Source organism: Pelophylax lessonae, assembly GCF_965119305.1.
Source record: "Pelophylax lessonae genome assembly, chromosome: 9".
Lineage (NCBI taxonomy): Eukaryota > Metazoa > Chordata > Amphibia > Anura > Ranidae > Pelophylax > Pelophylax lessonae.
The window spans coordinates 1,773,890-1,791,775 of NC_138776.1; the positions used below are offsets into that span (position 1 = coordinate 1,773,890).

Consider the following 17,886-nt stretch of genomic DNA (forward strand, 5'->3'; position numbering starts at 1 on the left):
CAGCCCTCCTCTGGTCCTCCACCAGACCCTGCACTTTCTGCTTTCCAGCTCCACCCCCGCTTCTTCCCTGCAGCAGCATATTGTAAGGGGGTGCACTGTGATGAAAGGAAGGGTGGGGGACTCCTGGTGGGTGGGGGGGGGGCTCTAAACCAGTGGCGGCCCGTCCATTGGGGCGGCACACCCCCCCCCCATCCATGCATCTGGCCCCCTAATCTACATGCAGGGCACTGGATTCATGGATTTCATTGGGTTTTTTTTTTTTGAAGCACGTGATCGGAGCCAGAGGCTCTAATAGGCTTCAAAAAAGGGTGGGCTCAGGGCGCAGAGCACTGCCCCCCGAGCCCACCCAGTAGTGTGACAATAGCGAATGAATTTTTGCTATTGTCACATCAATTCTCCTCTAGGCCAATCAGGAAGCGGGTCCTGACACCTGTTTCCCAATTGGCCGAAAAGGAGAAGGCATGCTGTTGGCCAAGAAGTGGGGAGGAGACGGCCGCTGAGAAGGGACATGAAGGAGCCTGCGGGGGAAGCTGCCGCCGGCAGTCGGTCCGGAGGCGCAAGGTAAGTAAACTGACGGGGGGGGATGTGGTGGTGCAGGCTGGAGTGATATGGGGGGGGGCCCGTGGCCAGGTTTGTCTGCCGCCCCCCCCCCCCGACTGATGGAGCACCAGCCACTGCTTGACATCTGATGTATGTAAGGGGGGGTGGGGTGGACATCTAGTCCTGCAGATACAATCGGTCCTTTGAGGGCGTCCACAATGCTGACGCGGCCCCTGATGAAGTCAAGTTTGACACCCCCGCTCTACGGCTCATTCACACCGCAGTTCTTGCATCAACACATGCATTTTCTACACCTGGCTGTGTGCTACAGTCAATGTGAATCCTCACCTCGTGTAACAAACAATTCCATTTAGAATGGAAATGAAAGGTGAAACATTTATTTATCGATATAAAAATACTTTTTTTTCTTTCAGTGATTTCCTGACCTCCGCTCTCAGCTGCATGAGAGGCTTAAAGGAGATGTAAAGTCTGAAGGTGCATTCTATGCATTAAGATAAACAATCTTCTGTGTGCAGCACCCCCCCCTAATACTTACCCGAGCCCCCCCTCTATCCACAAGTCCCTCAGCCACCCTAGACTCTCCCTCCTGATTGGCTGAGACACAGCCATTGGCTCCCGTGGCTGTCAATCAAAGTCAGTTGGTAAATCAGGAGAGAGAGTGGGCGGGGCCGGACCACAGCTCTGTGTCTGAGTGGACACGTATGAAGGCGGGCCTTTGTAGGAGGAGTCTGGGGGGTATATATTCCTCCTCCTCTGGCAGGAACATGTCAGTTTGTTTCCTTCTGGTTCTCTCCCACCCGTATCCCCAATCCAATTACAGCAGGGGAAAAAAATTCCTTCCCGTTCCCCCCACACACAGAACTGCGGGTCGGCTCAGGTGCCCCCATTGCACGCTGCTTGGAGGGAGGGGCCAGGAGCAGCAAATAGGGACCCAGGAAGAGGAGGATCTGGGCTGTTCAGTGCAAAACCAACTTCACAGAGGAGTTAAGTGTAACATGTTTATTATTTAAAAAAAAAACAAGACTTTACATTCACTTTAAAGAGCTGGGGGAGGAGAAACAGCTGTACACTGATCTTGTTGGTGAAAGGCTGTGCAGGGGTGCATGTCAGCACAGCCTGAACACTGACCACGCTGAGATGGATGTGCTCCGTCCCAGCGTGGTCAGTGTTCAGGCTGTGCTCTCCTGCTTAGCGTGGTCAGTTTTTATTAGGTAAGCAGAGGGACTGGCAGGATCACCGGGGATTTCACACAAAGGAAGAAATACAAAGAGAAAAGGAGACTTTATAACACAAGTATATGGTACAGCAGTCACATGTTAGGAAGAGGAAATGTTGGGGTAACATATTATTGAACGGTCACTTTGTTGCATTGTGACGCATTGGACCGCCAAGTGATAAAATGTACAATGTTCTGGTTTTTTTTTCCCCAGTGCAGACCAGTGCAGACCAGTGCAGGACATTGCTGTGAACTGGGAGCATGCAATATATTGCTATTTTTTTTTTCTGCAGCCCAGCGGTTATATGGATGAGCCCTAAATCTACACAAGGGTTTAATTGCATCAACACTCTGACAGATTCTGGCAATGAAAGGGTTAAAGTGATTATATACAGCGGCGGGGTAGAAAGCGGTGAAAAGCGCGCCGCGGGAAGCGGTCTCACGCCGTAGTGATGATGAATCGCGCGTTCTTCTAATCAACGTTTCTTATTTATAGGATTAGCAGTTCTATGGCAACCGGAGATTCGGTGAGTAATTCCCTGCATAGAGTATAGAAAGCAGATCGCAGGAAGTCGCACATTCCTGGCAGGATCAACCAGCTGCCAGCCTGTGCAGGGAAGATGGCGCCTCCTATAGGGCCCCTTAGGGAGAGCCAGCCTGTGCAGGGAAGATGGCGCCTCCTATAGGGCCCCTTAGGGAGCCAGCCTGTGCAGGGAAGATGGCGCCTCCTATAGGGCCCATTAGGGAGAGCCAGCCTGTGCAGGGAAGATGGCGCCTCCTATAGGGCCCCTTAGGGAGCCAGCCTGTGCAGGGAAGATGGCGCCTCCTATAGGGCCCATTAGGGAGAGCCAGCCTGTGCAGGGAAGATGGCACCTCCTATAGGGCCCCTTAGGGAGAGCCAGCCTGTGCAGGGAAGATGGCGCCTCCTATAGGGCCCCTTAGGGAAAGCCAGCCTGTGCAGGGAAGATGGCGCCTCCTATAGGGCCCCTTAGGGAGGGCCAGCCTGTGCAGGGAAGATGGCGCCTCCTATAGGGCCCCTTAGGGAGAGTCAGCCTGCTTGGCAATACAATTGTGTCCTCGGAACAATCATTAGAATTTTCTGCGGGAAGTTCTCAAACGTTTTCTTTCAGTCGTTGGATTGGAAACCTGAGAAAGAGAAAAGAAGAGAATTTCATGACTTCAGGGAAAGGGTTAGGTTTGGGGTTGGGGTTAGGTTTGGGGTTGGGGTTGGGGTTGGGGTTAGGGTTGCCTATTGCCGGTAAAGACACAGGGGATGGTTTTGACACAGGAAATGGATCATGGACCCACCCCAGGTCATGGACCCAACCCAAAGGTCAAAGGTCAGGAGTTTTTTGCTCAGAGGTCAAAGGTCATAGCTCCACCTAGTGTTGGACACAGGGGGTGGCGCCCGTCCGCCCTAGTGTTTGAAAAAAGTTCAAACATAATGAAACATGAAACCCACAAAAATATCTATGCCAGTGGTCCTCAACCCAACCCCCCCCCCCCCCCAAACCTTCCATGCCCCAACAGTTTACCATAGGAATACAAAATACACTACCGGTATATCAGTGGTGGTGAACCAGATGTTTTGGAACTACATTTCCCATGATGCTCCTGCACTCTGCAGTGTACTGGAGCATCATGGGAAATGTAGTTCCAAAACCTCTGGGGTGTTAAGGTTGGCCATCACTGCACTATATTACCAAAAGTATTGGGACGCCTGCCTTTACACACACATGAACTTTAATGGCCTCCCAGTCTTAGTCCGTAGGGTTCAATATTGAGTTGGCACAGAAGAAGAATTTACTTCTCAAACTTTCCATGCCCCAACAAGACAAAAAAGTTTATATAAGTATGTGGAAGGTTGGAGGGGCTCAGTGGGGGCTGGGGTCTCTAAGGGGGCATTGTGGGAGGTTGGGGGACATGGTGGGCCACTATAGGAGATTGGATGGCACTAACACAGCAAAAGTATACATAATATGTAAATATGTGGCTCTGTAGGGGATTCTGCGGGGGGGGGGGGGGGTTGAGGGCAACTGTAGGGGATGGGGTTTCTGTAAGGGGCTGTGGGTGTCTCCAGGTTGCTGGGGCTTTACAGGGGTACTGTAGTAGACTGGAATGCACTGCGCGGACTGGGGGGCACTATGAGACCCTGTTGGAGGTTGGGGGTTCTTTGAAGGGCTGGAGGCTCTGCAGCAAGCTAGGGGGCACTGCAGGGGGCTCGAGGGCACCGTGGGAATTAGGGGGCAGGGTAGACCACTATAGGAAAAGTATAGGAATGCAAAAAATGTAAATATGTTGCTCTGTAGGGGATTCTGGAGGGAGCTGGGGGCAACTGTAGGGGATGGGGACTCTGTAAGGGGATGTGGGTGGCTCCAGGTTGCTGGGGGTTTTACAGGGGTACTGTGGTAGACTGAAATGCACTGCGCCGACTGGAGGGGCACTGTGAGACACTGTTGGAGGTTGGGGGTACTATGAAGGGCTGGAGGCTTTGCAGCAAGCTAGGGGGCACTGCAGGGGGCTAGAAGGCACCGTGGGAATTAGGGGGCAGGGTGGACCACTATGAAAAGTATAGGAATGCAAAAAATGTAAATATGTGGCTCTGTAGGGAATTCTGGAGGGAGCTGGGGACAACTGTGAGGGATGGGGTCTCTGTAAGGGGCTCCACTGTGGGAGGTTGGGGGGCATGGTGGGCCACTATAGGAGGTTGGGTGGCACTAACACAACAAACGTATAAAAATACATAATATGTAAATATGTGGCTCTGTAGGGGATTCTGGAGGGAGCTGGGGGAAACTGTAGGGGATGGGGTCTCTGTAAGGGGCTGTGGGTGTCTCCAGGTTGCTGGGGCTTTACAGAGGTACAGTGGTAGACTGGAATGCACTGCAGGGACTGGGGGCACTATGAGACACTGTTGGAGGTTGGGGGCACTGTGAAAGGCTGGAGGCTCTGCCATGATCTAGGGGGTACTGCAGGGGGCTGGAGGGCACTGTGGGAGATTGGGGGACATGGTGGGCCACTATAAGAGGTTAAATGGCACTAGCACAATAAAAGTAGTGGAATACAAAATATACAGTATATTGAAATGTTGGAAGGCTTTGGGCCTCTCTAGGAAACTGGGGGGCTTTGCAGAGGTGCTGGGGTACACTTGAGTGCACTGCAGGGACTGGGGGTTATGGAACACTGTTGGAGGTTGGGGGTTCCATGGGGGTGGGGGCTCTGCACAAACTAGAGGGCACTGCTGGGGGCTGATGGCTCTTAAGGGACTGGAGGGCATTGTGGGAGATAGGGGGCAGGGTGGACCACTATAGAAGGTTAAACTGCACTAACACCATAAAAGTGGGGAGATAGAGGGCAGGGTGGACCACTATAGAATATTAAATTGCACTAACACCATAAAAGTATAGGAATACAAAATATGTATTGAAATGTTGGAAGGCTCCGGAAGGGACTGGGTGTCACTGCTGGGGGATGGGGTTTGGAAGGGGGGTTGCAGCAGTCTCAGTGGCTCTGTAAGAGAGCTGGGGGCAATTGTGAGAATGGGGTCTCTGGAGGTGGCTGTGGGTCTCTCCAGGAGGCAAGGGGCTTTACAGAGGCACGGGGGTAGCCTGGAGTGCACTGCAGGGACTAGGTGGGGGGGCACTGTGAGATACTGTTAGGGGTTGGGGGTTCTATAGGGGGGAGGGTTGCAACCTTTCTTCAGGCCAAAGTCAAACACTTTACCAAGGCCTGGCAATTGTTTTTGTAAGGGGGAACTCTGTGGACTCTGGTGTAAAGTGGAATTCTGATGTAAAAGGGTTTCCTGCTCACCAAAGCCCCCCCCCCCTTACATCAGAGTTCTCGGTATTTACACTCAGTGGCCAAATTCTACTGAGTCTGAATAATGTGTGCAGCTTTACTCCCCCCAACCACTAGTGTGAATGAGCCCTTAGAGTGGTATTAAGTGTTAGGGTCAGAATAGGTGTTAGACGTTAAAACTCCATTACAGAGTTGGGTTAGGGGGTAACGGTTACGTTCTTTGGGGGAGGTTGAACATTACAGGTTCATTTTAGGGGTTGCGTTAAGTTTTCCAGCTCAGGTGAGGAGAGGCTGAGTGTTAGGGATGGTCGAAGGGTTGGGTTAAGGTTAAAGGTCAAGACATAAAGGGGGCAGAACTGTTCTTCCCCTTTTTTTCTACAATAAAAACCCAACACTGAACACGATCAGCGAGTTCCCGGTGCCCAAAAATAATTAACTGGAGAAATAAACAATAAAATCCAAGTAAATTTAATTTTGTCGCAGTGATGTGCTGATACTGCACATCCTCCTATCCTCTGATAAATACACCCTTAGAGCTGCACACTTACCCCCCGCACTCGCACCTCCTCTGCTGGTATATATTCTGGATCAGCCATGCTCTCTTCCGGGCCCGCCGCTGAAAAAAAACAAATAGAATAAGATAGAATAAAATATTTACGGAAATGTGAGGGGTGTACTTACTTTTGTGAGATACTGTATGTGTAATGGATGTGTAATCTATGTGTAATATTTGTATACAATGGATGTGTAATGGATGTGTTATGGATGGGTGATATTTGTATACAATGTATGTGTGATGTTTGTATAATATTTGTATACAATGTATCTGTTAGGGATGTGTAATATTTGTATACAATGTATCTGTTAGGGATGTGTAATATTTGTATACAATGTATCTGTTAGGGATGTGTAATATTTGTATACAATGTATCTGTTAGGGATGTGTAATATTTGTATACAATGTTTGTGTAATATTTGTATACAATGTATCTGTTAGGGATATGTAATATCTGTATACAATGTATCTTTCCCTCAATTCAGAGAAGAAATGATTGATTGGCACACTTAGAATCGGATTGTAAAGTGAAGATCCATCAAGGGATCGAGTATTTCCTCTACTCACCATTCTGCGAGAGCGGGCCACCACAATGACAATGATTGTCACAATTATAAGGAGAAGGAGAACTCCGACTCCGAGCGTCACCCAGAACAGGTAGCCTGACAGATGCTGGAACTCCGCCTGCACCCCTACAGCTAGAAGGAAGAGGACAGGACTTACTAGAAATAATTTCATGTGTCTACATGTGTGCATTGTTATACTAACTTCTAACGTCTTTCTTCCCATGGAATGCTCAACTTTTATTATTTACTTGTATTTTCTCCCTGGCAGAGGGGCTTAAAGCCTCACCCTTGTCTGATAGGTCCACATTACCAGGGGGAAAATATGAGGCAATAACAACACACATAGCCATCCCAGAGAAACAGGTAAAAAAAATGTACAAACTGCAGACATGACACAAAAGATGGTCAGAGACTGCAGACATGATACAGGAGATGGTCAGAGACTACAGACATGACACAAAAGATGGTCAGAGACTTCAGACATGATACAGAAGACGATCAGAGACTGCAGACATTATACTGGAGGTGGTCAGAGACTGCAGACATGATACAGGAGACGGTCAGAGACGTCAGACATGATACAGGAGATGGTCAGAGACTGCAGACATGATACAGAAGATGGTCAGAGACTGCAGACATACTACAGAAGACGATCAGAGATGTCAGACATACTACAGGAGATGGTCAGAGACGTCAGACATACTACAGGAGATGGTCAGAGACTGCAGACATTACACAGGAGAAGGTCAGAGACTGCAGACATTATACTGGAGGTGGTCAGAGACTGCAGACATGATACAGGAGATGGTCAGAGACTGCAGACATGATACAGGAGATGGTCAGAGACGTCAGACATGATACAGGAGATGGTCAGAGACTGCAGACATTATACAGAAGATGGTCAGAGACTGCAGACATACTACAGAAGACGATCAGAGATGTCAGACATACTACAGGAGATGGTCAGAGACGTCAGACATACTACAGGAGATGGTCAGAGACTGCAGACATTACACAGGAGAAGGTCAGAGACTGCAGACATTATACTGGAGGTGGTCAGAGACTGCAGACATGATACAGGAGATGGTCAGAGACTGCAGACATGATACAGGAGATGGTCAGAGACTGCAGACATTACACAGGAGAAGGTCAGAGACTGCAGACATGATACAGAAGATGGTCAGAGACTGCAGACATACTACAGAAGACGATCAGAGATGTCAGACATGCTACAGGAGATGGTCAGAGACGTCAGACATACTACAGGAGATGGTCAGAGACTGCAGACATTACACAGGAGAAGGTCAGAGACTGCAGACATTATACTGGAGGTGGTCAGAGACTGCAGACATGATACAGGAGATGGTCAGAGACTGCAGACATGATACAGGAGATGGTCAGAGACGTCAGACATGATACAGGAGATGGTCAGAGACTGCAGACATTACACAGGAGAAGGTCAGAGACTGCAGACATTATACTGGAGGTGGTCAGAGACTGCAGACATGACACAGCAGAAGGTCAGAGACTGCAGACATTATACTGGAGGTGGTCAGAGACTGCAGACATGATACAGGAGATGGTCAGAGACTGCAGACATGATACAGGAGATGGTCAGAGACTGTGGGTATGATATAGGAGATGTTGGAGACAGGGGGACATGCTTCAGGAGACGGTCATTGACTGGAGAGATATTACATGAGACTGCTAGACATAAAAGCTATACCAGAGCAATAGGAAAACACAGAGTAGTGTCTGCAGGGTCCCTGAGGGCCACATGTGGCCCCCAAGCCATGGGTGGTGTCCTTGTAGAGTAATGTAGGAGTGTTGCTCTGACTCTGCACTCATCTCACAGGCAGTCTCTGTGGGACAAACACCTACCGAGGGACAGATTAGCGCTGAGAAGCGTCTTCTCTTCCACCACGATGTGACAGGTCCAAATCCCCAAGGTCTCTGGTAGAACGGTCACATCCTCGGTCAGGTTTAATCTCCCCGGAGGAGCGCAATTCTCCCGCTTTATGTTGGTATTTTCCAAGCAGAGCTTCCCGTTCTCATCCAGGCAGTTGGTTTCACACAGAAGGGTGACGGAGGACTCCATGGAGAGGTCGGCATTGGAGGAGGACGCTGCAAATTATAGGATAGAACTGCATTATTTTCTCAGAGGACACCACTGGAGAAGATCTCACCACCAGAATCTGCGATTTGTTACTTAATCAGCGAATATTTGGAGTTATCATCGCCTACTATAGCTTAGTACATGAGGGGAAGCTTCGCTTTACAAACAATACCCAATCACATGCAAGGAACAATGAAAGAAATGCAGATGATTGGATGATGGAAGTCAGCAGAGATTCCCCTCATTTACTAAGCTCTGGAGCAACTACTCCTACAAAGTGCACCGTCTATTTGCCTTTAGTAAAATAGAATTATTTTCTACAGTCATTTTTTGATTATTAGAGACGTTGTGAATATACAAACATAACACAATGTACATGCCGATCACAATGGTCTAACCCAGGGATGTCCAAACTTTCCAATCAATGGGCCAGTTTACTGTCCTTCATACTTTAGGGGGGCCGGATTAGGGCCACTTGGAGTAGAAAATGTCCTGGTGTCCAGTGGGAGTAAACAATGCCCAATCTTTGGTATCAATGGGAGGAATAGTGTCCCATCATTGGTGTCAGTGGGGGGAATAGTGTCCCATCACTGGTGTCAGTGGGAGGAATAGTGTCCCATCATTGGTGTCAGTGGGAGGAATAGTGCCCCATCATTGGTGTCAGTGGGGGGAATAGTGTCCCATCACTGGTGTCAGTGGGAGGAATAGTGTCTCATCATTGGTATCAGTGGGAGGAATAGTGTCCCATCATTGGTGTCAGTGGGAGGAATAGTGCCCCATCATTGCTGTCAGTGGGAGGAGTAGTTTCCCATCATTCAGCTTCGGGTGTGGCTGCAGGAAGGTTCTCTGGCTGTGTGTCTGGAGCTGCTCCAGGTGATCTGTTTGAGAGGGGAGTCTGGTAAAATCTCTCCCAGCTCTGCTGGCCCCTATCTGGGGAGGCCATGCAGGCCAGCAGGGCCTCTCCTGCTGGAGGCTCTCAGCCATCCCCTGGGCTGATGAATGACATACCTGCTCCTGGACAAGCCATGGCTGGGGATCTCTCTGCCCCTGGTGAGGATGAGGATACCGAGTCCATTCGGGAGCGAGTGGTGGCCGGGATCAAGGTCCTGAATAGGGAGAGAGACCAGCTCTACAAACTGAGAGCGGAGTTGAAGCGTCTGCGAAAGCAACGTGAAGGTTTGTACAGCCGCAACCGTGGATCTATGGATCCGGAAATCCAGTTGGCAAAGGTCCGGGTTCAACACCAGGAAACCATTGTGGCCATGATGGAAGGTAAAGAGGGGCCCTTTAAGGAAAAGTTTTGCAATGACCGCAGATTTGCAAGGATGGCAAAGATGGAGGTGGACGAGGAGACCCCCAGTTCTGACCCCCTGACCCCCCAAGGTGAGGTAAGCAACCCGTTGCCTTCTCAGGGCTCAGGAGGCATGCTGACAGTGATCCAGGCAGTGGAGTCTCCATTACAGGCGGATCAGCTGGTGTTTGGTGAGGAGAACTTTCCTGACAATGTGCCTGATAAGGTAAAACCTAGCAAGTCACAAGTGACTGATAAAACTATTTTTGTGCCATTTAACACCTTGGCTAATACTGATGTTTTGCCCAATGACACCCAGGCTGGTAATATTATATCCAGCAATACTTCAGCTGCTGATGTTTCCACTGAGGAAAAATTGCGTTTAAAAAATGACATTGCAGCAAAGGAACTACAAGAGCCAGAACAACCAGTTAACCCCCCTTTTGCTGAGTCAAAGGCTGTTTGTCCAGTCACAGCTGCTGTCTCTATACTGCAGCATCAGGACACCTGTGGTACTACAGCAGAAACTGTGATAGTGAATACTGATTGTTCTGACATTACTTCCAACACAGGTGTTCTGAATAATCCTACTAATGTTTGTGTAATAGACAATCCTGCTGGCTCAGTACAAGCAGTTAATAATAAGGATAATAATAGTAATGTACCAGCTAAAGTTACATCGGTGTGGGGTCTTGGCCCTGATAAGCCTTCTTTTGCTCAGGTGGTACGCTCTGCTCCTGGTAATATTATTAAGCCAGGGCTGCAGCCAATGAGGAACCCTGCTTCCAGGCAGAGATTTACACCACAAACTGCCACTTTGAGCACCCCTGGTTCCGGTCTTGGGTCTCTGGCTTCTGCTGGGGGTCCAAGACGTAATGTCGTTATACTTAAATGGGAAGGTGGTGCAGTCTCTCCAGCACGGCGTGTGGTGGTGGATATGATTTTGGAGATGGGCTTTGGGGCGAATGACCTTTATGCCCTAATACATGTAGCTGGGAGCCGGGAGTACACAATCAGCTTCACCAGGCCGGAGGGTCTTGACCTGTTCTGGGAACGATATGAAGCTCGGTGCAGGTCAAGACCCGAATGGGAAGATCTGGCACCAGTTGCTGTTTCGCAGAGATCAACGGTTAAAAAAATAACCATCATCCTCAATAATGAGAGTGTTCCTGCTCGGGACCTAGAGGTCTGGTTAAGGAACTATGGTGAGGTTTTGACAAGGCTAGAAAAAATCCTTGATGAACGTGACATCTGGACCGGGGGTTGGTCAGTAACAGTTAGGTTGGCCCGGGATGGGAATGTTGTCCGTCACCTGCCCTCCTCGGCTTTCATAGGGAGGGATAGGATGACTATTTTTTATCCTGGTCAGCCAAAGCTATGTCACCGCTGTGGAGAAAAGGGGCATTTTAGCTCCTCCTGTTCAGCCTTAATATGTTCAGTATGTCGGGGACAGGGTCATGTGGCCAGGGACTGTACCCAGGCGATAAGGTGCAACCTGTGCCTGCGCCTTGGCCACCCCTACAGCCGATGTCCGGAGGCCTGGCACAACATGGAGAAGGAGGTAGTAGATGAACTGTTGAGGCTGGACGGGATGGAGGATGAGGCCCCTGGTGTACCATCCTCCTCAGCGGTGACTGACCCCCCAGGTCCTGTTCAGGATCCCTCCCCAGTTTCTGTGGCCAACCCTCCTGTGTCTGTGGGTATTCCTTCTGTGACTGTCTCTGTGTCCCCCCAGCCTACTGTACCCGCTCCTCTTGTGTCAGAACCTTCTAAGTCTGTCCCCCCCGAGTCAGTCTTGCCCCATGAGTCATCCCCTCCTAGGTCTGACTTAAGGGAAGGTCCCCCCCCACCAAGAGTGGTAGAGGGTACCAAAAAGGGTGCTGCGGTTTCCTCTGTAAAGAAGTCTTCTGTGAAGACTTCAAAAAAGAAGAAAACAAGAGATAACATCTCTGAATCTGACCTGCAGTACCTGGAGGAGAGAAGGAAGGTTGTGAGGCGGAAGAGACAGGCGGTGAGGACGGAACAGGGACAGGATGCCCCAGTGTCTGTCCCCAACCATTCTAGGGCTTCTGCATGGGATATCTCCACATCTGGAGCTTCTTCTGAGCAAAATTCTGATTCAGAAATGGAATTGGAGGAGGCCTCAAGAAAGAGAGAGGCTTCTGGTGATGAGCAGCAGAGGGGAGCTAAGAAGCAATCCACCCAATAACCCAAATGGCGGTTCCCCCTCCGTTAAAAGTGGTGACAATAAATGTTGCCAGCATTAAGTCGGTAAGAGCTCGTTCTATGGCCTTCTTTTTGTTCAGCCAATTAGATGCTGAAATTTTATTTTTGCAGGAGACTAGGCTCACCTCCTTGGCAGATATTCATATGGCCAAGAGAGAGTGGAGGTATGGTCCATCTTACTGGTCTCTTGCGGCCGAGCCTTACGGCGGGGTGGCGGTGTTGTTTAAAACCGGCATGGTAACTGTCCGGCGGGTTATTGAGGTGGAGATTGGGAGATGTATGGTCTTAGACGTTCTTGTGGGAGGGCAGGACCTGCGCCTAATTAATATTTATGGGCCACACACAAAGTGGGACAGGAAATGCCTTTTTACAAGGATCAAGCCATTTCTTTTTACATCCCGGCAAGTGGTTTTTGGAGGTGACTTTAATACTGTGACTAGGCCCAAGGACAGGAAGGACTTCAATGACAGGCTGGGATATGATAGCGTTTTTTTAAATAGTATGGTTAGGGATGCTGGTCTTGTGGATGTGCACATTAAGCACCTTCCGGATGACACAGGGTTCACATTTCATCGAGGTAAAAGTCAGAGTAGAATAGATAGGTTTTTTTTGAAGGAGGCCTCTGCTTTCTCACCCCCAGTGGTGCAGGCAGTGGAGTTCTCTGATCACTGTATGCTATCTGTGGTCTTGAATGCTTCAGACTTCCCTCAGAGGGGCAAAGGCATCTGGAGATTAAATTCGACTCTCCTTGAGGAAGAACATGTTAGACAATCCTTTGAGGAATTCTTTCAGGCACAGGTGACCATCCTGGACTTTTGTAGCAGCAAGGCTGAGTGGTGGGAGCTGACCAAAAAGAGGATTGCTGGATTCTTCAGGGGCCTAGCCAATAAAAAACAGTTTAATAGATACATGACCTACCAACGTTTGCGGAGGAAGCTGGATATTCTTGTCTCGAGAGGAGGAGATCCTGGGGCAATCTCTGAAGTGAAAATCCTCCTCAGGAAGTGTCAATATGACCGGCATACCTCTTTGGTTCTGGAGAGGGACTATGGGAAATACCACTCGCCTGACCCTTACCAGAACTGCAAACAGGGTGTAGCTGTTAAGATGGTCGTTGGCCTTAAGGATAGTACAGGTTCCTTGACAAAGTCCAGGTCAGGGATCCTGGAGGTCGTGAGGTCTTTTTATGCTGAACTTCTTGGGAGGAAAGAGCTTGACCGTGACAAGATGGAAAGCTTTTTGGACTCTACTCCAGGTCTAAATGGTGGAGATGTCCTCTTGATGAATTTGACAGAAGAGATCACAGTTGAAGAGGTGACGAGGGCAATTGAACAGCTTGCCATCAAAAAGTCACCTGGACCGGATGGTCTGACGGCTGAGTTTTACAAAGCCTTTAAGTCTATTCTGGCCCCACATTTGGTAGAGATTTTTAACAGTTGTCTTGCTGAGGGGGTGCTTCCCCCTTCCATGAGACTCTCAGCTGTGATTCTTCTTTCAAAAGGTAAAGATCCTTCGATGATTGAGAATTGGCGCCCCATCAGCCTTCTCAATGTCGATAGAAAGGTGCTGGCGAAGATACTTTTCTGGCGCCTATCGGCAGTAGCAGAGTCTTTGCTTTCTCGCCATCAGCACTGTTCGATCCAGGGTAGGAGCACCTTCACAGCGGTTTTAGCTGTCCGGGAGGCCTTGGAGCAGTGCAGGGCTGCAGGCTGGGGAAAGTATTTACTGGCATTGGATCAGGCAAAGGCTTTCGATCGTGTCAACCATGAGTACCTGTGGTTGCTCTTTAGTAAGTACGGTCTGCCGGGTGGTTTTGTCGATTGGTTAAAAGTCTTGTATAAGGGGGCAGAAAGCTTCCCTCTTGTTAATGGTTGGGTTGGACAGTCCTTTGAGGTTGGTTCTGGGGTGCGCCAGGGTTGTCCCCTGAGTCCCCTGCTCTATGTGTTTGCAATCGACCCCTTCATCAGGAGGCTAGAGAGCAGCATGTTGTGTGGGGTACCAGTGGGAATCCTGGGTGAGCCGCCTTTGAGGGTTGTTGCCTATGCGGATGATGTGTCAGTGATTGTCACTGGGACAGATGAAGCGGAGGAGGTGGTCTCTCTGACATCACGGTACTCTGAAGCATCAGGCTCCAAGATCAATCAGGAAAAGAGTGAAGTTTTTTGGATGGGAAAGGAAGGTGAGAGGTTTGATCTCCCGGACACCTTTCCAGTGCCCCAGGAAAATATTAAGATATTAGGCATTGAATTTGGACCTGGCGATTATGGCCTCAAAAACTGGGAAGGCAGGCTGGAAGTTGCCAATACTAAGGTGGTCAACTGGAAGAGATGGAAGTTATCTCTGAGGGAAAGGGTTGATCTGATTAAGACTTACCTGATACCGATCTTCTTGTATGTCAGCCCTGTCTGCATCTTGCCAGTGTCTCTCTATGCTAGGATCTATAGTGTGTTCTTCCAGATGCTGTGGGGGAACAGACTGAACCCCATCAAGAGGAATGTCACCTATCTATCCAGGAGGGAGGGTGGCTTAGGTATGGTCAACCCCGTTCTTTTCTTTTCACTGCTATTTCTCAAGTTTAACATTGGTAGTATGCTTACAGTGGAACCTCCTGGATGGGCAGGCATGTTTAGATCTTGGTTTAGGCCTTTTCTGCGACTTTGGGAAGAAGGTGGCCAAGTGAAGAATCTCAGGGGTCATCGTGGTCAGCTCCCAGCCTATGTCGCTCCGTGTCTGAAGTTACTGCGGCAGTGGCGACTGTCGGCTGAAGATCTCAGATCCGCTCCGAGGAAAGTCCTTATGAGCCGAGTCTTGAGCGAAGTCTTTCATGACCCACTGGCCTTAAGGGATTGCCCAGGCCCAATTTTGAGGGAAGGGTTAAGACTGATTAATTTGGCTAGAGTCCCCCTTAAATTCAGGGATCTGGCCTGGTTGTGCTTCTACGGGAGGCTCTATGTTCGGGGCAATTTGAAATTCCGCAGTGGGATGGATCGTGGTTGTCCTCGGGAGGAATGTACAGGTGAGGAGGAGACTATGGACCATTTTTTGCTTCATTGCCCTTTTAACATAGAGGTATACAAACAGGTTGGGCGGGCCCTCGGTGTTCCTTTCCTCTCCAGGCTGGGTTATGCTGAGTGGGTGTACGGAGCATTCAATACTGGTGGGGGCTTTTGTTTGGATACACTTTTTTTAGTTAGTTTAGTAGTCCGTTATTACACCTGGAACGCACGGTGTCAGGTCACCCTTCGGCGTAAAATCCTTCCTGTTCAGGTGGTGGTGTGTGACATTCTGCATGAGGTGAGGAAGATTCGGGCGCTTGAGAGAGACAAGTGGGGTCAGAGGGCTTGGCTGAAGGCGTGGAGGGGTTTCAAGCCTCCCTGACTGCCAGGAGTCTCTTTCCCGGGTGTGGCTTTCTGTCTCTTATCACCCTAGATTTTTTCTTAATGCTCAGTTTTTGATAAATGGCTGCATACATAGGTGATGGGTTGTGCCTCTTAGGCCCTCTCTGCTGCTTTATGTAAATAGTTTTCTAAGAATGTTGGAAGTGGATTATGTATATATTGTATATATTCTGCACATGGATGTGAATTCCTTTGTTTTTTTTTTTTTTTTGTTGGAATATTGTACTATAGTTCTGTTTTTTACTTTTGTATAAAATATGTTGCTTGATTCTTTTCAATAAAAGATCAATAGTGTCTCATCATTGGTATCAGTGGGAGGAATAGTGTCCCATCATTGGTGTCAGTGGGGGGAATAGTGTCCCATCACTGGTGTCAGTGGGAGGAATAGTGCCCCATCATTGGTGTCAGTGGGAGGAATAGTGTCCCATCATTGGTGTCAGTGGGAGGAATAGTGTCCCATCATTGGTGTCAGTGGGAGGAATAGTGTCTCATCATTGGTGTCAGTGGGAGGAATAGTGTCTCATCATTGGTGTCAGTGGGGGGAATAGTGTCCCATCACTGGTGTCAGTGGGAGGAATAGTGCCCCATCATTGGTGTCAGTGGGAGGAATAGTGTCCCATCATTGGTGTCAGTGGGAGGAATAGTGTCCCATCATTGGTGTCAGTGGGGGGAATAGTGTCCCATCACTGGTGTCAGTGGGAGGAATAGTGCCCCATCATTGGTGTCAGTGGGAGGAATAGTGTCCCATCATTGGTGTCAGTGGGAGGAATAGTGTCCCATCATTGGTGTCAGTGGGAGAAATAGTGTCTCATCATTGGTGTCAGTGGGAGGAATAGTGTCTCATCATTGGTATCAGTGGGAGGAATAGTGTCCCATCATTGGTGTCAGTGGGGGGAATAGTGTCCCATCACTGGTGTCAGTGGGAGGAATAGTGCCCCATCATTGGTGTCAGTGGGAGGAATAGTGTCCCATCATTGGTGTCAGTGGGAGGAATAGTGTCCCATCATTGGTGTCAGTGGGAGGAATAGTGTCCCATCATTGGTATCAGTGGGAGGAATAGTGTCCCATCATTGGTGTCAGTGGGAGGAATAGTGTCCCATCATTGGTGTCAGTGGGAGGAATAGTGCCCCATCATTGGTGTCAGTGGGAGGAATAGTGCCCCATCATTGGTGTCAGTGGGAGGAATAGTGCCCCATAATTGGTGTCAGTGCGGAGGAATAATGTCCCATCATTGGTGTCAGTGGGAGGAATAGTGTCCCATCATTGGTGTCAGTGGGAGGAATAGTGTCCCATCATTGGTGTCAGTGGGAGGAATAGTGTCCCATCATTGGTGTCAGTGGGGGGGAATAGTGCCCCATCATTGGTATCAGTGGGAGGAATAGTGTCCCATCATTGGTGTCAGTGGGAGGAATAGTGTCCCATCATTGGTGTCAGAGGGAGGAATAGTGCCCCATCATTGGTGTCAGTGGGAGGAGTAGTGTCCCATCATTGGTGTCAGTGGGAGGAATAGTGAAGCTCTTGCTTTTTTTTTTTTTTATCACTAATCACTGTAATGGTGTCACTGGTCCCCAAAAAGTGTAATTTAAAGTCAGATCTGTCCACCGCAATGTCGCAATCGCTGGACGCAGCCAATACTAGTAAAAACAATTAAAAAAAAAATCCATAAATTTTTCTCATAGTTTGTAGGCTTGATAACTTTGCGCAAACCAATCAATATACGCTTTTTGAGATTTTTTTTACCAAAAATATGTAGCAGAATAGAAATTGGAATAAATTGATGAAGACATTTTTACATTTTTTTATTGGGAATGTTTTATAGCATAAAAGTAAAATGAATTTTTTTTTTTTTCAAAATTGTCGGTCATTTTTGTTTATAGCACAAAAAAATAAAAATCGCAGAGTTAATTAAATACCACCAAAAGAAATCTCAATTTGTGGGGAAAAAGGAGTCACATTTTATTTGGGTACAGCGTCGCACAACCGCGCAATTGTCAGTTAAAGTAATCGCAAAGAATGGCCTGGTCATGAAGGGGGGGGGTAAACCTTCCGGGGCTGAAGAGGTTAATAGGTACACACCTGTGAGATTGGCCACACAGACTTTCCTCTGCAGCTTCTTCCTTCTTCCCTCCATCTCCAGAACAATCTCCATCCGGTATTC

General features: G+C 48.8%; 1 protein-coding gene across 1 annotated transcript; it reads right to left on the bottom strand.

The window, feature by feature from the left end:
* Positions 1 to 2,882: 2,882 nt before the first annotated feature.
* LOC309564628 (uncharacterized protein) lies at positions 2,883 to 17,886 on the bottom strand. The gene is made up of 5 exons (XM_082269289.1): positions 17,805 to 17,886; positions 8,579 to 8,821; positions 6,699 to 6,829; positions 6,124 to 6,191; positions 2,883 to 2,923 (listed from the first exon to the last, which is right to left on the bottom strand). The coding sequence occupies exons 1-5, from the start codon at positions 17,875 to 17,877 to the stop codon at positions 2,890 to 2,892; spliced, it is 549 nt and encodes a 182-aa protein (XP_082125415.1). The 5' UTR covers positions 17,878 to 17,886; the 3' UTR covers positions 2,883 to 2,889.